The sequence below is a fragment of the Sphaeramia orbicularis genome, chromosome 17, assembly GCF_902148855.1.
Source record: "Sphaeramia orbicularis chromosome 17, fSphaOr1.1, whole genome shotgun sequence".
In the NCBI taxonomy this organism is placed as follows: domain Eukaryota; kingdom Metazoa; phylum Chordata; class Actinopteri; order Kurtiformes; family Apogonidae; genus Sphaeramia; species Sphaeramia orbicularis.
In genome coordinates this window covers 36,855,826-36,883,494 of record NC_043973.1, presented here as the reverse complement: position 1 = coordinate 36,883,494, position 27,669 = coordinate 36,855,826, and the positions used below count along the sequence as shown (strand labels likewise).

The window sequence follows — 27,669 nt, the reverse complement described above, 5'->3', positions numbered from 1 at the left end:
ACCACTGCTAAGCACCAAGTGTGCCTTTTTGGCACACTTGTGGAATAATGTCAAAAAAAATTTCATACAGTTTGTTTTTAATTCTTTTACACTTTTTTCTATTTCATCAACTTGAGCCATAAATAAAAATACCAAATACTCAATAATTGTCACATTTTTTTAACCCTTTAAATGCCGTGTTTGTAATGTAAACAAACCACTTTTGTGGATGCAAAAAACTCAATTTTTTTTTTTTTTTTTTTCAATATACTACATAAAAAGTGGATCACATATTATTTGATTTTTTCATCCTGGCATATGTCAATGATTAACTCCAGCACTGGTTAATTTGCATTATTATTTTTGGCACTAGGTCAAATGTTCAAAAATACTAGCATCTGTCACCAAGTGTGCGTAAAATGCACACCTATAAATCAAACTATTAAAAATTATATTTTGATTTATTTTTCTGCTCTAATTTGATTTTATTTTTGTAAATCAAGGTCAGCCCTAATCATATCAAATGGAAGAAATAGTGTGTTTTAGGCACACTTGGCAGACAGATGCTAGTCTTGTCATTTTCTTTTGTTTACAATGTGCACATTTTAGTTGGTGGCCAGAATTGTAAAGATCATGTAAAAATGAACAACTTTTGAATTCTAACCTTATTTAAATTATGAAAAATAATATGAAGTTTTTTAAAACGAAGTGCAAAGTGTGCCTAAAAGGTGCACCCGGATACCAGAGGGTTAATACAAATCATGTTTAGTGTAAGATTAAAGGCTTGAAGTTGTCGTTCCACATAATCTAATTTTACCTGTCCAATCTAAACCTTTATCATTTGGTTGAATCAGCAAGAAACTAAAAACACCTTGAGTAAGACTTACATTTCTGTGACACCAGCAAAATATTGTCCTTTTTATTCATTTTTCACTGCTGTAATTTCCCAGTTTGGGATAAAGTACATCTATTTTCTACCACCATAATTCCTCGTCACTTTAAAACTGTTATAAAACTGATTTAAACGTCAGACATGACAAAGATAAAAACCATCAAATGTTTAAAGAATCAGAAAACTCCTACACGGCATTTTTCTGCTGTAAAATCCTAAAAACTGCAGTATTTTGTGGGAAACGCCAAAGAATGTGCTGGTGATTAAAATCTCTCCAACTTCACACAAATAAACAATATTTCAGCTGTTTAGATTTACTTTAGGTTATTTCCTCTTATATTTCTATTTTAGGGCCGTTTTTGCTCAAACAGTGAAATTAAACTTGTGTATTTGCTTATTTCCAGCATAAATCAATAATATCTTGGAGGCAGAAGCAGCTCTGATTCTTGGCATAGTTTGAGATGCAGCAGTGGCTGTAAAAACTGCACAGTAAGATGTTGGATCTGTATAAAATGCAGCGTTTTAGCTCAAATTAATTAGTATCTTGCCATCTGATGAGGATCAATATTTCATCTCCAGTGTGGACTTAAGGAAACTGACCTGTACGCTGAAGTCAAACACCACAGTAGCCAGATTCATATTGAAACATATCAGCTTGTCAGGAACCAATTTTTATTAATATCATTAATAATGTGTCATCAGCATCATCAATGAAATGAGTTAGTCTGTTTAAAGCAGAATCAAGTGTGCATTCATTGCCCTTCTTTTCTTGATGAACACTTCAGTTCCACAAAGCGAGGAAGAAAAAGGAAGAAGGGGAGTGGGGGTTTGGGGTGGGGGGCGGGTCAAAGGGCAGGGACTGCAGTGAAGGAGGAAACGCAGGGAAAACGACGTCTGGCGGAGCAGGAATCTCCCCCTTCACTGGGATATGATTGGTTTTTCCCTTGTGCAAGAACGACAACAAAAAAATCAAAACAAAAAGAAATTCAAAATGGTGCTCTAAAAACAAAGATGAGAGAGGAAGAGGGGGATTTGCTTGCTGGGATGTGGTGTTGGCTGTTGTGTTGGTGGGGTTTTTTTTGTTCCGTAAAGCCACGTTAGGATTTGATGCAGTCGTCGTCGTCAGAGGTCTGGCTGCTGCTACTGGTTTCGGACTCGGAGCCCTCTTCGACGTGCGCCTCCGCCACACTCCTCCAGGGGGTGAAGTGGAGGGTCACACCCCGAGCCCTCGGAAGAACCCCATTCCTCTGCAGACCGTTCCTCTTCAGCTGCCAACAGAAACACAACATGCGGTTTTGGTTTTTTTTTTTCAAAATTATATTTATTGTCATTTTTGTTTTATATACACACTCACAAAATGACAATAAACAAAACAAAGAACATATCAACAGAACAACTAAACAAAAACAAAACAAAACTTGGCCCATAAAAATTATGTTTTCATTTCAAAATACAAATGCCCTTTTAACAATTGTCGAGGCCTCCAGTCCCATATAGGTAAGAAAAAGTTCCCAAGTCTTTAGAAAGACATCATCCTTATGGTGTAATTGACATGTGAGATAGTCAAGGGAAACAATTAAACACTGTCTTATGCCATTGTGTCCGGGTGGGAATCTGATCTGAGATCCAGTTTACAAGCAAACATTTTGTGGCACAAAAAATAAGCATTCAATATAGTTTTTTGTGATATTTGTTGGCAACAACAGGATCAGTTAACCCAAGCAAAAGAAACAGAGAACACAACATGCTGTTATCACAGGGGCCCAACAGTCTCAGACCAGGGGGGTCAAACATACGGCCTGTGGGTCAAAAACCATCCTGCCAACAGGGTCCAATCAGGCCCATGGGAGGTGAAAAAAATTACACTTAAGATATAAACAGTCAAGAGTGTTGAAGTCATCCCAAGTCCAATGTGATCTCAAGTAAAAAAAACAGCATAATAACCTTATAATGACAACTCCAAATTTTCTTCTTGGTTTAATGTGTAAAATTACAAACTATCATAATAAAATGTGAAAAACCTGAACCACTTGAATTGTCGTAAGAAAAATAAGTGCAATTTTAACGATATAATGCCTGTTACTGAATGTTTTGTGCCTTTGTAGATCCACTGTGATCTGTAAGTTGTGTTAACCCTCAAAGACCCAAACAGCCGCTCGCAAACAAAATCATCCACTCATGTAAAATATTTAATACCTGTTGAACCACTAATAGTATCACTACATGTAAATAAGTCAGATAAAATGCAGTTTATCAGCTTTTCTTAGTCATCACATATGATCAGTTTGGACGTTCAGAGGCTCCGTAGTGAACGTGGAAACACCGTCATCTTCTGCAACACTGATTCACCAGTAAAACCCATGGAGTTGGATCAACTACACTTGTTTTTACGCAGTTATTCTTTGCTGAAAATGTCACTTTTTCTCCAGTTTTCTGTGTTTCATGTAATATCCCTCAACTTCACTCATGAACGTGTACTTAATCAGTAAATTACATATTGGGAAATACCTGATTTTCACTGAATAATGGAAAAAACAAGATAATGTAATAACAACTGCTGATAAATCAGTTAAGAAAGGCTAAATAAAGAGGAAAATTCATCGGAGAATTGCCACAAAAGTAGCAATGGGTCAAAATCGCACTTACTCTTAAGAAATTTCAACATGTGTGTTGCTCAGGTTAATCATTTTAATAATGTAATTTTACTTTTTTCACACTAAAACAAAGAGAAAAATTTTGATTATTATTTATAATTTGTCATGTTATTATTGTACTGGTCTGACCCACTTGAGATCACATTGAGGTGTGTGTGTGTCCCCTGAACTAAAATGAGTTTAACACCCCTGATTTAAGAAACTTTATTAAATCAGGGCATGGAATAAACGAAAAAAAAAACAAAAAAAAAAACCAGATGCAAAACACATTTACTTATAGAACTAAAAAAAAGTTGAAAGAGCAGTCAAATAAGATGCCCCAGAAGTGCACAGTGTAAAAAACAGCTGTCATACATGAAGTAATAAAGGATAGATATTGTATAAGTCAACATGTTTAACATTCGTCAGATTATGATAGGCGCAGGTTTCTTTTCTTTCTTTAACGTTTTTAGTTCGATCAGGTCTGACCTAGATAAGCAGCTGATTTTTAACAAACCTTATGTTTTTGAGTTCTATCATAACATTTTTTTATCAGTTATTAAACATGTTTGCCTGTTTTTATTGTAACAAAACATTCTGTAAGATTTTTAATATAACATCATATCACATTTTTCAATATTGTTTAACATCACATGATCTAAAATGATGCTGCTTATCATTGGAAAAATGAGTTTTTATTAGTTTTTATTTCTTTATTAAATTTCCATACTAAGACATTCATGTGTCTTTTGCTGGATTCATTTATATAAAACCCTGATGTTTGTATGTTAATTGTTTGGTCTTTATTCTATATATTAAATGTGTGAAGCTAAATACGGACATTACAGGGCTACTTTGAGATATATTGCAATATCAGAAAAAAAAAATTACAATTATAATACTGTAAATGTATTATTTTACACATTTTAACACCAAAGGCCTTATCGTTAGCTGTCTTTGAGCTTTTCTGCCACAGTTCAGTTTCTTTTCCAGACCAGAGCCAAAATGAATGACTACACCACACCTGGAGGTTGGTTTTATTGGTCAGATGTGTCTGAGGCAGGAAAAAAGAAACTGAATCCAGAAACGTCTGCTTTTCTGAACTAGAAACATTTTGCAGCTCGTTGCCTCTGTTGTTACAGTCTGAAGGCTCCATCTGGCTACAGGGATCGATTAGTTCAACTGAGTCAGATCGATGTTGGATCATATTAACAATCCAATGAACTGAGCGTCATCTAAACAGTCCAGGTGCATTTATAGTATTCATTTGTGCAGCACCAAGGACTGAAACAGATTACAGGCTGAAATCACCCAAAGACTTGGTCATCTGTGGGAACCTTGCCTAATCTTCTCACTTCCTTTTTAGAAGAAAAGAAAAACCTCTCAGATCTCAGAAAATCCTGTTTTATTTGCTGCATCTGCAAACTAGAACAGTCCTCAGAAAAAAAAAGGTTGAATCATTTATTAACTTGATGTTTCACTGTTCTGGGTTTATTTGATTTTCTACCTTACATTTCAACTCCTCCTTAATTTACTGTTTTACTGAATGTATACTGTTGATCCAGGCTCTAGTGATTCCTTCCATTTTTCTTGAGGTTTCACTGTTTTGATCTTTTTTATTATTCTTAACTACTACTAAACACTACTGTAAATGACACTTCTACTTCTACAGTTTGGTTGGCTGAATGCAGAAAAACATCAAATATTACTGAAGATTGCAATGTGTTCCTTTCAGTTTAACTTGCTGATCCCTCAGTTCTCACCTGTTCAGTTTTCGTCTGGAACTCTCTCAGCTCGTCTTCTGTCAGAGGCAGGAAGTTGTCATCGTTTTCTGGGTACTCCTGCCAGCCCATGGCCTTCAGCAACCTTGAAAAGTATCCATCATGTTCTGCTTAGTCAACTGCGAGGTTGTGTTTGTGTGCGTCTGACAGTGTGAGCGGCGTCCTACCTGTGCTCTGCCTCCAGGGAGCTGGACAGGTGTTCGGTGTCTGAGTCACTGAGGGAGTAGGACAGACCGTTCTCGTGGCAGACCTCCTCGCTGTAGGCTTTGGGCTCTGGGGTGCTGCTTTCACCCTGCGAGGAAATTCAGACAAGATGACGTGTTACATAGTTTCAGCGATCTGGGGTCGAGTCCAAGACGCCACGGCTGTTCCAGCATAAAACACAGACACCTCCTTTCTACATCTAGTCAAATATAGAACCAAACAAACAACTAAAATGAACAGTCAGTACGGTTACATGCACAGCTCAGTCGAGCCGCAGTTAGGGGTGGGAATTGATAGGATTTTATCAATTTCAATGCCATTGGCGATTCTGCTTACCAGTCCAATTCCTTATCAATTCTCCTATTGATTCTTGAGAGGTTTTTTGAGTGGGGGGAAAAAAGTAGTTCAACAGGTCATAGTGGAGCTTGTTTGACCAGCAACATTAACACTTGTACGCAGATGGTCAAACACATTCCTGGAATTCAATTCCATGTCGGGTCGACAAATGCTTGAGCATGTTGCTGGTATTTGCACCCTGACATGAAATTACAGCATTACACTGATTACACACGACATTATTCTTGTCTCTTCTGGTGAAATGTAGCCAAGCTTTGGATCACTTTTTCGTAATTACATAATGTACCATGACGTAACGCAGGGAAAACCAGAAATCATGGTGCTGGGAAATGAGAGAATCATTAACAAGAATTGATAACGCTGGAGGTGTACAACTCCGATGCAACTGATCAATTGGAACCGGTTGTAAGTCAGAACCGGTTTTTGATTCCCACCCTTAGTGGGTTGTAGTCGGTTGTAGCTCGACTAAAATAATCTTTTTAAGACTGTCATTATAAGAGGCTGCCTAGGTGTCTTCATGTTTTCTTTGCAAAATAAGTGTCAAAAAATGTCGTCTTTGCCAATTCTTTTGCACCTTTGTTTTCAGGAAGAATGTAACTTTCAATATCTGGCCATTAATTATCATTATTATAAACAATAAATGGTTAAAACAGTATGTTTTAGTAAAAAAAAGAAAAAAAAAACGGCCTTGAAGTTTTTAGCATATTTATGATCACAACCTTTTTGAGATTGCAGAAATAAACTTTCAACTATTTTACATCTGCTCAAACATGCTTTGTGGTCTTCAACATTCAGTGTCCATATTATGGCTTCATATTTTTTGTTATTTCCAGGCATTTTTTTAGCCTGTGTGGAAGTCTCTGAAACAGTTCCTCTACTTATAACAGAGTCCCACATTGCTGCCGTAAAGTGTTAGTGTCAGAAAGCTCTCAAATGCCGTTTGAATTTAATGGATTATGCATATCGTTCAGGAGTTACAGTAATTTGAATCTGTATGTAAACTGGGACAAAGACAAAAGTGTGATTGATTTATTGTTGAAATCATGTCGCCTCCACAACAATATGCACTTTCAAATTAACCTACGTCGTCACAGACCACAACAACAGTCAATAGTGAGCTACCAAGTCATCAGCCCAGAGGTAAACTGACGTGATCGTGGACAATGTTGCAAATATGTGCATAGTGTACTTTCTGTTTGCTCTTTTTGTGTGGATGAAATACATGATGCTCAACTTCCAGGTCAGGATGTGGCGTAGAACACCTCATCCCATTCCAGTCCAACTGGTCTGTTTACATGCTGGAATAGATCGACTTTCAATGGCATTATATGAGTATGTTAATCAGACTATTAGATTTTGATTTCAGTCAAGCTAAGGTGTTTACATGTACTTTAATTCCAGTTTTATGCAACAATTATTTTTAAGTGTCATGTAAATCTACTGTATTTAGATCTTCTGTCCTTCATGAGTCAAGGTGAAGACCTAACACAGGGTTCCTTCTGATGCGACTCTATTGCCTTTACAGAGGTGACGTCCTGCCATGGGACCTTATTTCATAAGAACAGGGTTCCTACAGCTTTCTACAAGTTAAATTTAAGACTTTTTAAGACCATTTTAAACTACATAGAAGAGAATTTAATATCCATTTCACAGCCTATTTCATGGTCATACTGGCAAAAATTTGTGGCCCCTAGAATTTAGGAAAATGTATTTATTTACTCAAACGCCTTCATTCCCACCGTTCCAAATCATTTCTTGCCAATCTGTCTCCTTTAGTCTTCAGGCGGGTTCTTGGTATGTCTATAAACAGGCGATTTGAGGATGATATATGGGAGCAAAAAATAACTTTTCTTTTGGAATGCAATTACTCTCTTTCTCATGAATGAATCAAATCATATTTTAAGTCTTGTCAGAATAGTATTCAGGACATTTTTAAGGCCTGAAGTTCAGGTAACTGTTTGGACCTGTTGTACTGTCATGACCTGTGACTCTTGTGTTGTGTCCTCTGTGACACAATGATCCACCTACCTCCCCTGATGTTCCGGGGCTGCTGCTTGTTGTCAGTTCTCCAGTGCCCTCATCCTTCAGAGCTCGCAGGAACTCACTCTTACGATCCGGACCACGGCGCATCAGCTTCAGCCTCGACGGGGCGATGTCTATGGGAGGAGTCGTGCTGGAAGGGTGCTGCAGACGGAGATAAGGAGGATCTAACTTAAAACGGTCTCTTTTTTTGTTTGATTTATCCTACCAATGATGGGAGTTTTTTTTGCCACATCTCAGTGTTCTCAATTAAATGAATAAGAACTTTCAGCATAAAAACCTGAACTTTGATCAAGTGGTATGGACAAGTAGTAGAATATTTAATGAAACCCACAGGACTCAGCTGGGTTTAGTCTGTCAGTTTATTCAAGAAACTTGATAATTTTGCATCTTTTTTGAGCCTGTCTCATAAGTACAGGCACCTTTAAAGTTAAACCTCCACAAGTACAAAGTTAACCCTTTAGGTGTCTGGAGTTGTTTTTTTTTTTTTTAAATATTCAATTTTGATATCAACATTTCAAAAAGTCTGTTTCATTCGATTATGTTGATTGTTACAATATTGCGACCTTGGCATTTAAAGGGTTAATACTGGATATTATTTAAGTTTGGTGCAACAGAATTAATCTATTGATGCAGGATTACACTAAAAACTGAGTCTGAACTGAGTCTAAAAGTCTGAGCTTTAAGCGGAATACTTTTTTAAGCTTAATGCAACATAATTTAAAGTTAAACCAATTTACTCAAATGTAAAATAAGATTCCAATAACATTTACTATTAGTTAACAGAAATGAAGCTTTGTACACTCATTGCCCACTATTGTGTTGAACTGAATTTTTAAGTTTACAACCATAGGCTACAACATTTTTATCCACTGAATCGTAGACAGAGTTCAGGCTTGTGCAAAAGAAAACTTCACTAGGACATGTGGGCAGGCATTTTAGTCACAAACCACACAGACGCATAATTACTATGTTTAGATAAAACCTGTGATTTACTTACACAGGGAGAGATCAGCTAAACATGTCCTACACGCAGCCATCAGAACATTCAGTGTTAGGCTCTTTTTTACTGTTTCATTTGATCCCCAGATGTTTGCCCCACCTGACGGACATGACAGATTCCCGTCTTTGTCCACGTCCTCACCTCTTTTGTGGTGTTGTGCTGTGGTGCACTGACTGGGGTGCTGGGTTTGGCTGCAGAGACGGGGCTGGTGAAGACCGAGTCTCGGCCTGGCATGTGAAGGCCGGGCTTCGCGATCTCTCTTCCACCGGATTTCCACTGGGTGCTCTGTGAAGAACCAAAGACCAGGGCCGTCAGCATCATAAAGTTTTAGTTGATGATTAATTGGCACAGGAATAAGCGTGATGAATGATTTAATGGCCTTTTTATGGCACCAGTCTAGCATTACAATCTATACACATACAGTACAAGAAGAAGAGCAGTTTCCTGGCACTGAAAGCTGGGACACAAACGCTGCATTTCTGTTTGTCATTTAGGATTTGTAGAAGTTAAAAATATACAAAAAAACCTCATTATTATAAAATTAGTATCCAACAAGGCTCCGTACAGTTATATTTTACTCACTCTAGAGCTGTGGCAATTAATCAAATAAATGATTAGATGTCAACTATTAAAATTAATCAACAACATTTTGATGACAGATAAGCAGTTGGAGTGTTTTTTTTTGTTTTTTTTAAGAAAATGAAGTGTAAATTATCTGATTACAGCTTTGTTTCCTTTCTCTTCTGTGCCAAACTGAGAATTCTTCAGCTTTGGATAAAACATCCTTTTTTCCACCATTTTCAACATTTTACATGCCAAACATAATTGAGAGAATGATCAGCAGATTATAACATAATTGCTCCATAACTACTATAGCCCACAATTAAAATTTTTCTGATGGTCAATTTTTTTTTTAATGTAATACAAATGTTCAAAATCCAGTTAAGGGCATCTGTCATAAACATGTTTGTCAAGTTGAAGTAATTTACATGTACTCATTAAAGATCTGATCTAAGTTTGCTACTTGTTTCAGGCTCTATTTCACAAATACAGCCAGGACAATGGTCTAAAAACAACATGAAATAAATTTCACTTTTTTCTAACTGCATAAAAACCGTAGCGTGCACCATCACCACACAAACCCATCCCAAATAATCCTGGTGAAAATGATGGTGAAATAGTGATGGAAATATGGGATTTTTGAGTTTTTATACAGGTGAATGCAGCCAATTGTACAAAATTAACTGTAACTAGCTTCATGGCTGCTTCATCTAATCTCATATCTTTGCTGAATGTCATTATTTTGCTCATCGTATTGAATCCTACTTTGGTGGGAGCCACAGCTGGCTTTGGGACCAAGTTCTTGTAGACGCTGGAGCCTGCGATGGGAGCTTTGCTGCCGTTGGTGGGCAGGGCACTAGCCGTGGCGAAACCTGCAGAGAAGGCTGTGCTGGGGTCCTCCTTGGAAACCTTCTTGATAACCAGCATCTTGGAAACCATCTGTTTTCCACTCGGGGGGTTTTCTGGAACAAAATCAGGACCGTCGTGTAAGAAGAAGGGCTTAACTGATGGGATCTAAATGGCTAAGCTGCTTCTAGTTTTTTTATTTAGTTTAACTCCAGTGTGGCCTGGATGCTCTTACCCCACACTCCAGCATGGGGAGCTACTGCTCGCATCTGAGTCCCAGGCTTTCCAGTTGTTTCAGGGTTGAGGGAAGGCTAAAGAGACAAATATACCAACTTACTGTTAAGGTCATATTGTGTAATATTATGTTCTGATAACATTTAAGTAACATGACGTGTCTGATGAAATAAATATTTGTGAGAATTCAAGCAATTTTGTGAATGTTTCTAACAATAATACTACTTAACTCATCACTCATATTTCTAAGAGGAAATCTGTATTTTGTTATTATGTGCAATATGACAAAATAATCATTATTTCACATTATTTATTTTGTTTATTATTCATTATGTTTATTACCTATACATCATTTTATATGAATTCTTTTTTTTTGTTAATTTTGTTGTGTTAGAAATCAGTCTTTACTGGGGCTGGGCTTTTGATATTAGTTCTGATACTGGTTCATTAAACAATATATATTTTAATGTCTTTAAGATCTTCAGTTTTATTTCTCAGTTTTTTTGGATTTTTTTTTTAGATTCAAGGCTGTTAAAAATAAACCTTTTTACTACAATGTCCAAGTTTTCTATTAAAAAAGCATTACTATTAAAAGTGTAAAAAAGCCAGCAGAAGGTATTGTATGCACTGACAACGGGGAAATTAGCTGCTTCAGCTTGGAAATTTCATACATAACATTGTACAATATTCAACAGTGTCAAAGGAATTCAGTCAAGTTTGGTCTCATCCCTACCGTTTACAGCAATATTTTCAGATACTTTCTGCATGCAGTTTGGGTGCTGGAGTGTCTTGTTCACTTATTATACTTTTTTATAATATGACTTTTAATTTGTTGTATAGTTTAATACTGACAGTGTTTCATGTTTCCATTTGATAATTTACTTACCAATATTTATGTTAGGCCCGTAGGCATTTGAACAGTTCTACTGAAGAGTATTATATGTGGGGGTTTCATACTTCAAACCATATTCATATTTTAGGTATGTATTTGTAAATGTAATTTCTATGTATATTTTCATTTACACATTGACATTTAATGTTTTGTGACAAGTTTAACAAAAAATTTCCCTAAAAGGTTCTCAAGAAAAGGAGAAAAAGAAAAATATGATGAAGTGGCTTCTATTCGTCAAGTATATAATCCAAAATGTAATAAGAAATCTGCAGTTTTGTGGTAATTTTATAACCGCTATTCATTGAAGCCAAAAGTTCATGGCTCACCATTACATTTAGAATTCATATTTTCAGCATTACCTTCAGTATCTTATCTCTGAAAGGAGGCTTATGAAAGAATAACTATGTCAGGGTCTGCCTACATGCTTTCAGAACAGATCTGAGCTACTCACAAAGTCCTCTTCCACAAACTTCAGCTTGTCGTCCTTGGTGTCTTTGCGTTCCTCGTTAGGGAACTTGTCCTGATACGAGGCGCCCTTGCGGGGATGGAAGTTGCCGTTGCGCTGCCGGTGCCCCCCCTGCCTGTCCCTTTCGCCTCCTCCCCGTTTGGGGTGACGTCCCTGGTGGTGGTGGCCATCCTGGGCACCCCGCGGAGCTCCATGCCAGCTGGGTGTCTCCTTCCAACATGAGCCCCCTGCCAGACCACCGTGACCACCTTTGGCCACCCCAGAATCCACCGAGTCATGCCTCAGAAGCAGAGAGGGCTGCTGCCATCCGTCACCTTGAAACAGAGCAAAAACACACAATAATGAAGTAAGTATGAAAAATGGCTTTAACACATAAATCATTTATGTCATTTACCCTTTAACTTAAGTGTCATAATCAAGAAATTCGGTTGACAATCAAGTGTCCCACAAATAAATGTGATTTGTCTTACTGTGTTGATTTTTTATGCCACTACTATGAATTTAATGTTATTTTTTTATTAACATGATTTTCCTAAAATTCTAAGACATAAGCGCAGCATTGTGGTTTTCGTTTGGTTAATATGTTGTGGAAAGACATATATATATATGAAGAACTGCTTCACAACATCAAGCCGATCTACAACCTGTGATGTGTTTGTAAGAAATATACAGTGTCGTCTTAGAATGACATATGTGGACAAAGGAGCCAGATTCCAACGTCACAAATGGTGCTAACTATGATCTAGTGCAGGGCTATTCAACAGGTGGCCCCTCTACCCACAAATAGTAAATAAATAGTTAGCAGCCACTAAACCATACATATAGCTATTTGTGACACTTGCCATTTACTTTAGTTTACTGTATCGTAGACAATCCCAATTAATTAACTGTATCAATAACAGTAAAAAGGGGAACTATAGCCAACATGGCTAGTATCCTGCTGTAGTCCCCAGCCTGATGACAATAGGCATCCTAAAAAAACAATATATTACAGCACATTAATTAAAAAGAGAGAGTTAAGACAGCTAAGAGACAAGATAAATCAATAAATAGAAAAGAGAACCCAGTTTTGTGTTACTTTAACGGAGAATGATAACTGACCAAATGAGCTTTTCCTGAGTGGGGCCGATAAGTCACCCCGTGTGGTGCTTCTGGTGATCTGACAAGTATTTTGCCTCACTTTAAGCCATTTTGTGACACTTGGTGTCATTTTGCAGCACTGCCACTGTTTATGGAAGGCCAGAGAGGCTGGCTTCAATATGAAAACACCGTAGCTACATTCAACAGAGAAGAGGTGCAAAGTTGATAATGAACATAGAAAATTTCACAAAATTTGATCTGTCTTGATCACAGACCAAGCAATATTCATGATCATAAGTTGTTTTAGATGTTATGTTTACATTTCCTACTTGCACTAAAAGCAAGCAGTTACTGTGATGGTATGTATTATATTAAAATTTAACACAAGTTAACAGTTAAATAAAAATGTTGAAAATGCGATGGCAATATTAGAGTAACACTACAGGGGTCCGCCCCACAGTCCATAGCATTCCGACAATTTGGCTCATGGGAAAATACAATTGAATAGTCCTGATCTGGTGTGTAGCTTTTACAACTATAATGTGGAAATTTGAAGTCTTCATTGATGGGGACTTAGAGAATAGGAAACATCTGGTATCCAGCAGATAAACTTGAGTCAACATTTTGCATTTTTAAAGATTCTGGTTTCTTCAAAGAAGAACCCAGAGGCAATGAGGCCAAACAAAACAAAAAACAAACATATCAAACTACAGGGTGTTTCATTAGGTTTTGTTGACTTGTATTCCCAGGAGACGAAAACAGGCGCTGAACCAGGCAAACAGGAGGCAGAGAAAACTGATCGCACCAGACATTAAACACTGTCTGCATCTCAATCAATTTAGGAGATTATCCCAATGACTGATCACTTTTTCACTGGCAGAGAAGGAACATCACCAATAATCAATAACATATTTTAGAGATGCTGCACCTCAACACCTCCAAGCATCAGTTTCACAGAGGAAAAGTGTACAGAGAGAAATTGGCGATGCTGTTTGTGAGCAGTGAGGAGTCGAACAAATCTGTCCACTTGTGAAAATAATGTATACATATATATTACAGGAGGAATAAAGCGTGAAAGGTCATATTGTGCACGTCGCGCATAAAATAAATCATAGCTGAATATGAGACAGGATGACAAAACCATCCGTCTGCGGCGACAACATCCCAGCCCTCATCTTGTCTACTGTACAGGTGGCCTCAATTATGTCTTTTCCAGCACAGTGCCTTGAATCCCATTGTCTTTCACTTGACATCCAGTGAACCATTTCATTAGCCTTGACATTATGAAATTGGAAGCAAAATGTCATCCTCAATGATTGAAAAGGCAAGGAGCGTTAATGAATCTCCAACAGAGGAGCGATGATTAATCAACTACTGTCAACTACTGAATTAATAGCCAAGTTAATAATGGCTGTGATTATCACAATATAAAAGTTCTTTGTCTTGATGGTTTACTTTGTTTTAATAGAGAAAATAAACCTTTTCTAGGTCTTCCACATCTGGTTTCATCTTGTTACCTCACATATCGTTTTGCCTTATTCCTTTTTCATCTTGTTATGTTTTTTATTTTAATTTAAAACCTCTTCGCTTTCTTTAAAGAGGTTATTTGCAGTGTTGATATCACAAAATCTCAACAACAGGAGAAAGTCAAAATGCACTCACAGCTACCAAAACAACCAATGAATCAACATCATGTATCCACAAACTGTACCACTCACTGAATAAAGTATAAGGCTCATTGTTTACACACATCTGTATCAAGTTTTCTTCAAATAAACCTCATAGCTCTGCTATCTTAGCTCTGTTTTGAGACAGAAAACAGCCACAGTAAATCCACAAAACACCTCTGTTTTCTGTACGGTTTGTGTTGTCAATAGCTGCACTACAGATCTGTTTGGAATCGTACAAACAAGGTCAGAACTGTCACAGTTTAGTCTGAAACAGGGATCAACCAAGGGCATCTCAGCAAAGATAATAACATCACATAATAACTTTATACCTTCATGTTAAAGTAATGCTGCCATTTCAGTATTAAACTCCATTTTTCTCATTTAGAGCCGTGTCCAGTTGTGAAAACAACAGTGCTTGTAGCTTTCATCACTTTCAGTCTAAAAGTTGTTTCTTATGCCGCGTTTCCACTACGTGGTACCACCTCAACTCAACTCAACCTTTCTGCATTTCCATTAAGTAAAAGGACCTGCAATCTGGTACCCGGTACTAGTTTTTTGGTATCTGCTCCACCGAGGTTCCAAAATGGGGGAAGAGATACTAAAAGGTGATGTATAAATACTGCAGACCACTTATTGGTCAGAGAGTAGTGTCTGCATCATTGCATCATCAATGTGCGAACCGCTATTTAAAAAAAACAGATTCATTTACAGTAAATATACCAGTAGGCTAATCCACATGATGGCAGCCCACAAAACTACACCATGGTCGGTCGAGGAGGTTCAGACATTTCTGTCCTTGGTGGCTGACGGAAAAATTCAGCGTGAGCTTGACGGGACACTACGCAACAAGCGAGTTTATCAGCAACTCTCTGGGGAGACGTCACGGAAGTTACGCGCTGCGTCCCTATGACGTCCAGGTACTCTAAAGTCGGTAGTATCCTGTAATGGAAATGGTCTCCAGGAATACTATCTAGTACCTGAGTCGAGTCAAGCTGAGCCAGTTCAACGTAGTGGAAACGTGGCATTAGGGCTTCTCATCCCATGTGGTCACTTTCTGATGCTTTGGCAAAAGGCCCTGTGTAAATAAATTCAGCTCATATCTCAACCATCCATCCCATCAGCATCTTCGACATAACTTCAGAGTTCTTTAATAACTGAAAATAGAAATACTACATATAGCTCCTTTAAAATTAATATTTATAAATAAGTAAACCAAATTCCTATTTCCTTTCTATTCATTCTTCATACAAACTCTTTTGTCATAAGCTGTCTTCTTCACCACAACCAACAAAAGGAGAATGTGCAGTATCTATTTTTGTGATTATACACCTGTCTCTCCGCTAAGTCAAGGAAGTCAGACACAGAGTGATGAAACTAAATGAAACGGCCAGCGGCAGCAGCAGCAGCCTTTATTCAACAGATGTCAGTCATATGCTGTAATAGTAAAGTAATTGTTGTGTGGCGTTTACCTGCTGGAGCACGCAGGGAGCCGTTGTTGAAGAACCCATCAGAGGAGTTGTGGCGGCGGCGGCTCACAGAGGTTCTGCCGTCTCTGTGGAGGGGCTCACCTTGTTTCTCAAGGTTGGCAGCAGGGGACTGGAGGAGCATGAAAAGACAGAATTTTAGAACTCAAGGACTCAACACATAAGCTACAAAAACAAAACTTACCCTTATACATTTTTTCAGTACATTGTGTTTTTCTCTACCTTATCTCTGTCCTTGCAAAGACACATCAACAAGCTCCTTCAAATACTCAATACAAGTTCTTCTCACAGAATCTAAATAACTGAGTGAAAATGTCAGTGTGGGATCTATTCTTAGACCGAACAAAGACGCACATCTCAGGCACTAAAAACAATCTTGGAATGTTTCATCATAAAAAAAAAAAATGTGGCAACTGCTTTGGGAGCAAAAATGATCAAAAACACACTGAAGAGGCTTCTTGCGATTAAAAACAGTTGCATTTGGTAACTTTATGCACAAATGCTTGGATCCCCTTAAACAACATCAGTATCATCACTTGATTTGATTGATAGTTGATCAAAAACTGAGACTAAGACTCGCAGTGAAATAATCTGTCAGTTCCTTACGTTGCTAATTTTGACACTTCAAACACATTGGCATCTAGGGCTAAATGTTCACCTGCTGCTTCCTGCATCCAACCTACTGACAGGTCCCACTGTAATAAGATAATCAACATTAATACCACTTCAGAGTGTTATGGCTGATCGGTGTAGGTTTCTTTACTTAAGTGAAATGCCATATATGTGAAATATCAATAAACGACGACAGTAACAAAAGGCACCTGTCATGAAGGTGCTGATGTGCAATATTCATCAAAAACAAAAAATTTTTTAATAAAGCCTCACTGACAGGTACTGAATACACAGATCTCCAAAGGAAGCAATAAATGCACATTTTCTCAGATAGCAAAGCACAAGCCTTGACTGAATTATTTGATCTATTTCCCTACGTTATTCAAATTATTCGAAGACAAAATCCTTAGAGCATAAAATGTAGCTGTGACACTGACAAGACTGTGAGCACTGAAGCCTGCAGGAAAGTGACAATGAGGTGAGGTCTTGTGTCAGCAGGACAGTGACTGTGCACTTGTTTCTCTGTCTTGACTCTCGATTTTGCAGACAGGACACTCAAGCTGGGAAACTTCCTGACACACAGATTAGCCTCAGACAGGAGCAGGACAGTCACAGTCTCACTCAGCAGGACACTAAGACAGTCAACACAACCTCAAACCAATCAACCCAAACTGCCAACTAAATCCACTGTTGTACATGTGCAGTTTCACCACAGCTTTGTTTTAAAGCAACATCATTCTGGACATTAAGAATGGAGATAAACATAATTACCATCTGGTCTAACTACAACAACATCATGGTATGTGTTCAGACGAGTTCACACACACTAAATTAATTAGGCTAGTTCAATAAAGACACAGTGAGAAAAAAAAATGCATTTCAGTAGCTTTGAATAAGTTAACTTTAAGATTTGTAAAGATGAATATGAACGTCATTTGATACCCATTTCACATTGTACATCTGAACTAATGGGCCCTTCATTTTTGAAGTCTCCATATAAATCTGTATCCAGTCATGTAATGAAAACATCTTTTCCCTTCCACACTTGTCAGCATCAGCGAACATCTGAAGCGGTTCACTTTTGCCAGTGTGTGTGAAATGCATCTCCACTTCAGCATTAGCATAGATTGAACCATCTTCGACTTTAATAAAACTGGATAACTTGTAATTGAGATCAGACTCAAAGTAATGACTGAATAAAGCAGGACAAGAACATCAAACTAGCAGTGGCTCTGATTTTTGTTTTGAGCTTTTATTCTCCAGTAGAGGAACCAAGGAGCCATGTTCTGTTGATATTAAGTGCACTAGAGAAAAAAAAAAAAAACACACAATATTACTGTTGGAAAAATTATCTGACCTTGACTAAGTTAGAATTTCTCCAGCATTTAAGGATTTTCAACATGTAAAAAAACCTAATCTTCCAAACTTTTTGTGTATTTGTGGGCTGTGACAGTTCCTCAGTGTACGAACCAACAGTAATCACCATCGTGTTTGATTTGAAGCCCCGTGGCACCTGGAGTACCTGGTTCTGGGATTTGTTGTTTGAGTCACTCAGATGAAAAGTAAGTTCATTAACTGCATCATTTGTCATGCAGCTTTTTAGCAAGGAAATCTTACAACGAAATTCATGCATGCTCACCTTGGCAGGCTGGGGCGTGGAGAAGTTAAGCCAGGCAGGGACAAAGTCATGCTGCGCCATTTAGGTCCAGTGTTTCCGGTCAGTGGATCGAGGCATCAAACCTCATGGCCAGGATCTAACAGAGGAAACAGATGTTAGGAATCACAACATACTGGTAATTCTGAGCATGAGAACATGCATTTCAAGGCACAAAGTGTTCATCTACTGTTAACCTTTGATGTCATATATAAAGTGATCAACCGAAAGTCACTGTACCCACTACAGGACAAGATAAAAGTGTCCTATTCTTGGAGTTAATAAGGCTCGACTTGCTGCAGAAGTGGCTCTGATGTAAATAAGTGCTTGACAGACTGAAAGAAAAATGTCTTGTGCAGCATAATAGCAATTCCAAATATAAATTTGCTATGTCTGTATGTGGTAAATGTATGCAGTGCGTTATGTTAAATTAAAATAAACTTTCTAATTGGATTTTAAATCATTCAATGTGTATAAGGTCGAAAAAACACAGATGCCTAAAATATGTGAGAAAACAACTAGGATGTGGCCTGGAAAAAGATTATTTTTTGATTAAAATAAATTATCTTGTATTGTTTTTTTAATATATACTTTTTCCTGGGGGTGAGTAGAGCTGTTAGTGAATTAGTTCCTAGTTGAGGACTGTTAGCCGTTTTAAATAAACGGTACGTTAATACTGCTTGGCTAAATAAAACTATATCTTCTTAATGTAAACACTATCATGTTTAATAATGCATCAGTTTAGCTGGCTGCTGGTACAACTTCCATTTTAGTGAGAATAGTTTTTCATACCCAAACAAAATTGGTATTTTAACTGGAGTTTGGCAAAGAATTGTTTAGCATCATTTGAGTATAAATTTAGTGGAATAAATCTCATCTGTATCAGTGAAGGCAACATGCACACATGGTTCCCAAACATTTTTACAGATAACATTGCCATGACTCTTCAGGGGCTGATAATATAATTTCTATGACAATTCACAACCTTTAAGTAGATGACCAGAAGTGTTATTTACTTAATTATTGTATGAGGCAAATGGCAACCTTTTTTCCCTTCTCCAGTTGTCCTTATTTTCATAGACAAAGCAAATGCACAGAAAAGCTACAAGGTTAATGAGCAATTTTCTACAGACTGTAATAATAGTTTAAAAAGTATGCAAATGTATTGCTTTTAGTCAAATACTGCCAACAAATTTATCACGACACCTTTATGAATTAATGTGGTCCAAATTTCACATTGTTTTATTAAAGGCAATCTGCAGCATGGACAGTATATCCACATTTACTTCCTTAATATTGCTTAACTTGTGTTTCTACTTATGTGATCATACTGTTGACAATAATCAGAATACTTGATTAATCACTGGGAAATTATTGGAGCAACTGAAACAGGCTGCATGCCAGCTGATGCATGCACACTTTTAGACATCACATAAGTAAAAGAGCAGTTTTTCCTTGTATCTACACAAATCTCATTAGGTCACCTACTTGATCTCAAGATGATCAAGATGACTGACTCCCCCCAAAAGATGAGGTATTTGCATCCTTAAAAGTGACTTTTCCTGAACTGTTGATTTGATTAGTGATACTACAATAACAGTCAAACTGTTTGTTGTAAAATTGGGCTGAAAACTAAAACTGAATATTTGTACAGAGATAAGAAATGTAATTTTTAATATGTTAAAATAGGAAATTGACATTAAAAAAGGTTTTGGAAAGAGTGTTGAAGCCAGGATTTCATAGTGGAAAAATTCTGAAAGATTTTCTGCTCTAATTGCAACTGGACTTTCTCTAACTGAATCCAAAACGAAATCAAATTAGGACCGTGTGAATCAGAAAACAGCGATGACACTCAGCCCTACAGCAGTTCATTTCATGCCTCCTAACCGCATGTTCCTAGCATAGTTAGTGAGGTGGGACTTTATTATTACCCCAGAGTCTGTAGCTCTGAAGTCCTCTGCCTCCTTTCTCGGTCCGGCTGGGTTCGAGTCCTCAGGCCTGTTGGCACTGATCACAGTGTGTGTGCACTGACGGATGGGGAGCAGCACACTGAAAACCTCCTCTCCACCTCCACCAGGACAGCACAGCCCCTTTCCCCAGAGGCAGACCCCTTCGTCCAGGGTGAAACAGACAGACTGATCAAAATGTTGCAGGAATTAGTCTGGAACGACAATCCAGATCCAGGCGGAAGAAAGGAAGAAGTCGATTTTGAATTGGAGGTTTCAGAAGAACAGATTTTTCTTTTTTGAACCAGATTCCCAAGCAGCTCCTGTCCCGGTCACGTCTCTGAAGATTTCTGATTAGTGCTACTGTTCTGAGTCCGGGTAACTTGGTTATCCAGGCAGACTGATTCTTCACTAGTTCATTTGAACCATTAGCTCTTATTGTCTAGACTAAAACTCAAAACCTGATTGGACTTTGAGCTGATTGGCAAAATGAACTGATTCGTCAGGTGATTTGTCCCAGTGGTGAGGAAGAGCCAGGCTGTCTTTGTTAAAATACGGAAGGAGTTTGTGAAAGATGTCGGTCCTGGAACATGGACAGCAGTCTGTAAAGCAGTTCCACTTTGACAACAGATGACGTGGAAAAACACAGGTGTTGTCCTGCCACACTGTGCCAGAATTTCTTTGTGGTGACTTATCTTTTACCGAATCATTTTAAGATCTACTGAAATGCATGCAAAAAGAAAAATGAGTTCAGAGACAGTCTTTAATTGGCAATGGAGGTCACTGAAAACCACTGCTCACCTCATTAAACTGGTGAAAAGACTGTCTGCGTGTGAAGAAAATAATACTCAGATTCAAAGTCACATGACAATGAAGGACGTAAAGCCCTATGTTACATTGCTGGCATTTTCAGTTTTTGTTAGTGAATGTGAGATGCTGCTGAATGATGCATTATAATGCCGTATTTTTCGTTATGTGTTTTAGTTTCACATTTGTAAGATGCCCATTTAATTATCCGCGGTTTTCCAATTAAAGCAGATATAGGATATACCTCTGTTTTCATAGATATGCAAGTTTAAAAGCAAAATAAATTTATCCACACATCAAAGGCCTTCGTTTAGTATGATGCACAACAGTCCTTTTGCTACAATGAAATGTCTCCAAAAAGTTTCAATTCAGCAAAATCAACTTCTTTTTCTTCGGAGGAAAAAAAAAAGAGACGTTGGTTGAAAAAAATACACGCGTCCAAATTCTGCTGCAAAGTGGTTCTGTCCGTTTCTTCTAGAATTATTTTTTTCCTCACACAGGAAGCTTCAGTGCAGTTTGTTTCTTTCTTGCTGGGAGTTCATGTGTATCTGCACAGGAACAGACTGGATCTGCATTAATCAGAAACAAAATTGCTTAGAATTCAACACAGTTTCAAAATTACACAGATACCTAGATCAATTCTGTGGGTTCTGATGAAATCTATTCCATTTTACTGTTTTAGTATGAAGTCCTCCCAAATTTGTTTAGGTTGATCAAAATTAATGGAATATTACAACACATTGGGTACAAGATAACCTATAGTTGAATTTTAAAGGCTGGTATGATTACAAAACTATGTTCCAAGAAAAAGCAAAGAGAGTCATACATAGTAATATGCACCCTTGATAAATAAATGAATCAAGTAAATAAATCTGGATCAGTGAGCATCTGAATCAGGGTAATGACTTAACAAATCTGAAGCTGAATATCAAACTGCCAAAAATCTAAGTGACGACAATGTTGATTTTTCTCTTTTGAGTAAAAAGTGCTCTTGTATTACAATGTGGTGCACCAAATAATTAGGAGACAGCAAATATTTGGCTTCTGAAATTGTTCAATCCATAATGAATCGAAATTTTCCCATTTGTTCCTTTATTTTTGAGGCAACTAATGACTTTGTTGCCCAATATTATGAGAGACTTCTTCTCTAAATTTACTTTTTCAGCCTAAAATAGCTTTCGAATCAGAAGAAAATGCTGCTTAGACACTTCAAATGCATTCTCAGACGTATGAGGGGGAAAATCATGACTCAGGCATTTCAAAAACCACTTCATGCTGAAAGCTGGCCCTTTCAAAATGAGTCGACTTTGGTAAATGAAATATTTATATCAATGTAAAAATAACTTGAACACTTTCAGTACTTCTCTGCAGTCTGCTCCGCATCTCAACGTGAGTGTCAGTGTGTTGCGTTGAATGAAACTGGGTGACAATGTAAACAGCAGAGGTCTACAAGGAATATTTTTTAAGTACTCAATCCTATACATGTTTCCGACCCGCGTTTATGACGAACCTTAGCTCCCAAACAAAAATAAACCATTTATTCACAAACAGCTACTGTGGGCTGAACTATTACGTAACAGCTCAGCATCAATGAGTTTGCCACGGACACGGGCTTCCGTGGGCAGCGCAGACATGTAGTCAAAGTGAAACAAAACCTTATAACAACTGATAACGACAGAGGTGCATTTGTACCAGAGCCATTTTACACATCATGGGATTTTCGTATGTCCACAAATACTGCAGCACACCAATTAAGACACAGTACATGCACGTTTCACCTAGCTAACTAGCAAAGTAATACTGTGTTTTGAAGTGCATCGATGTAAATTCAGACATTTAAGAAACAGCGGGGGTGTTTAACAAATAATTCACAATAAGCACAAGTTAATAACGTTATCAGTTCTTTCGTAACTCTGCTGCTAGCTAACCCTGCTTAGTTAACTAACGTAAGCGCAGCAATTGTTAGCCAATAGCTGGCGTTACCTAGCCTGTTTATTACAGCACGAAAACAGGTTGGCAGTTTAAATGAATTATAACTGTTGGAAGGTTTAGCGACATAAAAACACGTTTAACATACACAGAACAACTAAAAATCCCTATTTAAATAGCTGTCATGAGTATACTATAGAGGTAAACAGACCTGGCTTCGTTGAAACAACACAGTTTCAAAATGGCTACCTTAGCAGCGGCAGCACACATTCATCAGCTTGCTAAATGCTAGCGTGCTAACTTGCAGTGTTTCATGACGATACCGTGTAGCTTCTCCTGAGCAACATAGTCTACGATGGAGAATTATCCGAAGGTGTGCAAAAAACCCCTGAAAACTCCAATGAGATTATTCTTTCTCGCAGCGCAAAACCTCGTGAATAATACGACTAGAAGTGTTTGTTTGGGTTTTCGGAGCGCTTACCACTGGCGCTGGCACTGAGGGATTCGAACAGTCTCTATGAAGCTACATTCAAGACCCACCGTGGTTATGCAACCTGCTGAGGTTCTGCAGTGTTTTTAAAGCTGAAACCACCTCAGAGTGCCACACATAGAAAACGCTCTTCCGTATAATTAACCCAATGTATTCTTATCTGAGAGAAGAACTGTTCACTGTTATTGGATTTCCATTATATTTTCTGGACATGGTGTTGGTATCAGTTATGGTGTGATTTTGATAACTTGAACATAACTTCATACCTCCCCCGCCGCTGACAGCCAAATCAATCGATACCAGAAACAGTCGCGTTTAGCTAGTTGGAGAACATCAGACAGGCAGGCATTTAATTGATCATCGATAGAAACCAGTCAACGACCTCTAGTGAAGCTAGTTAAAACCACAACGTTTATCTGCGTGTTATTGTCTTTTGTGTGTCCGTGGCAGACACTCGAATGACACACTAGTAAAGGCAGACTCTTCGGTAATACCTGCAGGCTCACAGATGACAGTGGAATGGCTCAGTATTGCATCATGTAAATGCAGTTACAGTGTTAACCTAGCAAGAACATTAGCATGTGTTGGTTGTATCTAAGTTCAAACTGTTGAGTGCATGTATTATAAGAGTGCAGTATTTTAATTCTAATAAGAAATGTGTTCTTTGCAGATTGAAAATGTTTAGAATTGCATCAACAAGAAGCATAATTTCTGAGGTAAGAGAGAAAAAACGGTTTGTCGTTTAGCTTGGTTGCAAATAACTACAGTTTAAACAGGTTTATGTCAAATATGGATTTATTTTATTCTTAAACATTGTATTTCACCTCTCTACTGGTTATTTCAGGGTGGCAAAAACTTCATGTTTATTTTCATTACTGAAAATATTTCAAGATTTTTCAATATGGTCATGATAGTTTTTCATAGGTGATATGATTAAAAAAAAAAAAAAGTTGAACTTCGGTTTTGTTACTTTTTCTGATTCTGATTTGAATTGATAAAGCACTTTGTGACTCTGTCTGTGAAAAGTGCTCTATAAATAAAATTTACTTTACTTACTTTTACTCATACTGAAACCTAATCATGATTCAGAAATGCCTTACTCAATGCAGTATTTGTTAAAAAATAAATAATTAATTAATTGGAAATGAAATAAAACAAATCAGCATAGGTACGAAGTGACAGATGATAAATATCCACAAAGAATGTACAAAAAAAATATGTATTTTCAGTTTTTGTCTGATCATAAAGGAAGGACTTATGCTGATTTTTGCAGTTAGTCTCTTTTTTTAATGACTGTTTGTTGAGTTGGGTTATTTTTTTCATCAACTAGGCCTGGATGATGTGATCAAAATTTTCATCTCGATTTTGTTCCATGTCATGGACGATTAGAATTTTTATTTTTCCATGAATTTCAATTTCGACCAGCTGTATATGTAAAGTGTCATGAGGTAACTTTTATTATGATTTGGCACTATGTAAGTAAAATTTGATTGATTGATTGATTGATGAATGCAAAACTAAGTATGATTCAAAAATATTTTTGCTTTACTCTATGCAGTATTTGTTAAATATAATAATTAAAACACTAATTCACTTATGTGTGTTTTAATCTCTTTTAATGACTGTTTTCCAGGTTGCAGCTTGGAGGTGTCTTCAGCGGACAACCACTGCACCGAACTACTCAACAAAACCTCAGCTGTGGTTTCGTTCTCCCTCACTGTCATTCAGATCTACTTCCACCAACAGTTTTTTGAGGCTCAGACCCGTCAGCTGGCTTCCCTCATGTCTCTGCCATGGGACTTCACAGGGCACTTCAGACAGAGATGAGAGTAAGAAGGGCTTTAGTTTGGGGGCTCTCTCCAAGGCTCCGAAGCCAGCCCTGTACCTCGGTTTCTCAGGGCTCATCCCTTTCCTGGCGGCCCCTGTGCTCATGGCTGCCACACAGTCCTTCTACCCTGAAGTGGCTTATGCTCAGATGGTTTACGGAGCCTCCATCGTCTCCTTCCTCGGAGGTGCCCGCTGGGGTTTCGCCATCCCTGAAGGTAGTCCTGCTAAGCCTGATTGGATGAACTTGGGGAACAGTGTGGTGCCGTCTCTTTTGGCCTGGGTCGCACTGCTCTGTAGGGACAACATCGCAGAGGGGGCTCTGGTGGTCATCATGGGTCTGGGTCTGTCTCTGCACTACGACCTCACGCTGCTGCCCGGTTACCCCGCCTGGTTCAAGGCAATGAGGACTGTCCTCACTCTGGTCGCCACTTTCTCTCTTGTAGCAACACTGACACTTAAGAAATTCTGCCCTGAGAAGAGACTCAAAGAACTTCAGAAGTGATTGAGGAGAAGAGTTTTAACTATGAGCTTTGTAGATACGAATAAAGCAGATTTATATCAACATGTGCCAACAGGTCTCTTCTACTTCTGTTTCTTTAAGTTAGAGTTGATGTTGGAATTTTATATTTAAAGATTGGTTTATTTACAAACCTTAGAAAAGTTGTGACATCTAAAAATCTGACATTATGTCATTTAAATATTTGATTCATATTTGCGAGGTATTTTTCCTGACCAACTAAACTGTACTTCATAAATAAAACAAAATTTGATTTGTGCAACACACATAAAATTAGGAGAGACTTGTATACTAGTGTGTTACATCACATTTACCTTTTATTATGGTTTTATTACATTTTTCAATTGCATGGAAACACCAATGTGTTGCTGTTCTTATTTTAAAATACAGGGCAACATCTCCTAATTTTGATGAAAATTAAGTTTATGTGTTCCCACTGTTCAGTCAGACAAACCGCTTTGAATAGATACTGATACAGATGAACTTCACTGATTGACAAATTCACAAAGAATCTAAAAATGAAAACCACAAGCAAGCAAAATTCACCTGCTTGTGGCTTGACTACTTTTCTACAAGTTTCATTCCCTTTTGTATTTATTTAAAGTTGTTTTTTTCACAGTGGTTCCTTAAATTCCCCAAAAAAGGGAATAAAATGTAGAACTTCACAGCTGTTTAGAGGAAATTTGTTGAATAATTTATTGGTTTAGATGAAAAGCTTGAAATAGGGCTGTGAAATACATCACTTCAGCCTGCTTATCACTATATATGCATGCACAGTAGCTAAACAATCCACAACCTGAAAATGAAAACAACAAAAAAAAAGATGCAATAAGAAGAGTAAAATGAGACAAAAAGGGAATTATTTCAGCAATAGAAAAGAGGAACTAAAACAGCACTTTATTAATAGTTCCTTCATAACGAAACTAAAATGTGAAAGAAATGTGTTTACATTAAAATTCAACAAAATCTGGTTCACTACAATAAATGCAATGCAATTTTTAAGTTTTAATGATCATTATTTTCTTTGCAGATGCTCTTTTAGTAAGTCCCCTCACTGTTCATGTCCTCTGGTGAAAATACTTTGATTTTTTTTTTTTCCATATTTCAATATTATATTTCTGAAAAAACACTGCAATCTCATTTCCTCCCAATACTGTGGAGACCTGCGTTGAAATGTGTTTGAGCAAATTATTCAAATATACCAATTTTACTTGTGCAAATTTGAGACGTGCAGGTCATTTGTATACTGTGTCTTCAGACCATCGTCCAATGAAATTGAAACCACAGCTCAATAAACACATGCACTTATAAATCCCTGATTATATTTTACTCACATCCTTTGCTGTTTTATCATTAATCATTTTATTAGTTTCTTTCTAAAGCACTTATCTTCTTTGTTTTAAATGTGCTCTATAAATCAAGATTTATATACTAGTATTAGTGTCTCCATAGCACTGGGATTGAGGTCAAAGTGTGTGACAATGGCAGAAATGTGTGTTTTTATTGCCTGAAAGTAACATCTTATGAAATGGAAATAATTAACCAGGGCCAATTATAAATTTGGTTCATGAATACTAATCCATTATTATGATGTTTAGCAAAAAAGGAAATACAAAGTTGCAGAGTATAGATAGTACAGTCGATGAAAAGAGGAGCAAAAGATGGAAATTAGACACCAGTTCTGAATAGCTTTATAATCTGAGGAACCATTAATCCACTGAAATGTGTGGCTGTATTTGCTGTATTTTGTGTTGATTCTTTACAA

At 37.4% G+C, this 27,669-nt stretch overlaps 2 protein-coding genes across 6 annotated transcripts; one reads left to right on the top strand and one right to left on the bottom strand.

Annotated features, from left to right (window-relative positions):
* Positions 1-1,505: 1,505 nt before the first annotated feature.
* gpbp1l1 (GC-rich promoter binding protein 1-like 1) lies at positions 1,506-23,670 on the bottom strand. Of its 4 annotated transcripts, none has more exons than XM_030160266.1 (12): positions 23,552-23,670; positions 20,320-21,710; positions 18,374-18,488; positions 16,108-16,234; positions 11,874-12,202; positions 10,532-10,607; positions 10,216-10,412; positions 9,031-9,174; positions 7,875-8,030; positions 5,453-5,577; positions 5,268-5,370; positions 1,506-2,139 (listed from the first exon to the last, which is right to left on the bottom strand). In XM_030160266.1, the coding sequence occupies exons 3-12, from the start codon at positions 18,431-18,433 to the stop codon at positions 1,969-1,971; spliced, it is 1,488 nt and encodes a 495-aa protein (XP_030016126.1). In that variant the 5' UTR covers positions 18,434-18,488; positions 20,320-21,710; positions 23,552-23,670; the 3' UTR covers positions 1,506-1,968. The 4 variants fall into 4 exon arrangements, with proteins under 4 accessions (XP_030016126.1, XP_030016124.1, XP_030016125.1 ...); XM_030160264.1 differs by lacking the exon at positions 23,552-23,670 and adding an exon at positions 23,282-23,545; XM_030160265.1 differs by lacking the exon at positions 23,552-23,670 and adding an exon at positions 23,320-23,545.
* Positions 23,671-23,859: 189 nt separating this feature from the next.
* Positions 23,860-25,955, top strand: LOC115437657 (transmembrane protein 69-like). Of its 2 annotated transcripts, none has more exons than XM_030160956.1 (3): positions 23,860-24,099; positions 24,231-24,276; positions 25,194-25,955. In XM_030160956.1, the coding sequence occupies exons 1-3, from the start codon at positions 24,080-24,082 to the stop codon at positions 25,887-25,889; spliced, it is 762 nt and encodes a 253-aa protein (XP_030016816.1). In that variant the 5' UTR covers positions 23,860-24,079; the 3' UTR covers positions 25,890-25,955. The 2 variants fall into 2 exon arrangements, with proteins under 2 accessions (XP_030016816.1, XP_030016817.1); XM_030160957.1 differs by having other exon boundaries at positions 23,861-24,047.
* Positions 25,956-27,669: the final 1,714 nt, after the last annotated feature.

Excerpts from the sequence above, each read along its gene's own strand:
- gpbp1l1 (XM_030160266.1), bottom strand. The coding sequence starts at position 18,433 with ATGGCGCAGCATGACTTTGTCCCTGCCTGGCTTAACTTCTCCACGCCC. Across the intron at positions 16,235-18,373 it reads CCACGCCCCAGCCTGCCAAG|TCCCCTGCTGCCAACCTTGA; the intron begins GTGAGCATGCAT and ends ATGCTCCTCCAG. Across the intron at positions 5,578-7,874 it reads GCCCCGGAACATCAGGGGAG|GGTGAAAGCAGCACCCCAGA; the intron begins GTAGGTGGATCA and ends ATTTCCTCGCAG.
- LOC115437657 (XM_030160956.1), top strand. The coding sequence starts at position 24,080 with ATGGCTCAGTATTGCATCAT. Across the intron at positions 24,100-24,230 it reads ATGGCTCAGTATTGCATCAT|ATTGAAAATGTTTAGAATTG; the intron begins GTAAATGCAGTT and ends TGTTCTTTGCAG. Across the intron at positions 24,277-25,193 it reads CAAGAAGCATAATTTCTGAG|GTTGCAGCTTGGAGGTGTCT; the intron begins GTAAGAGAGAAA and ends ACTGTTTTCCAG.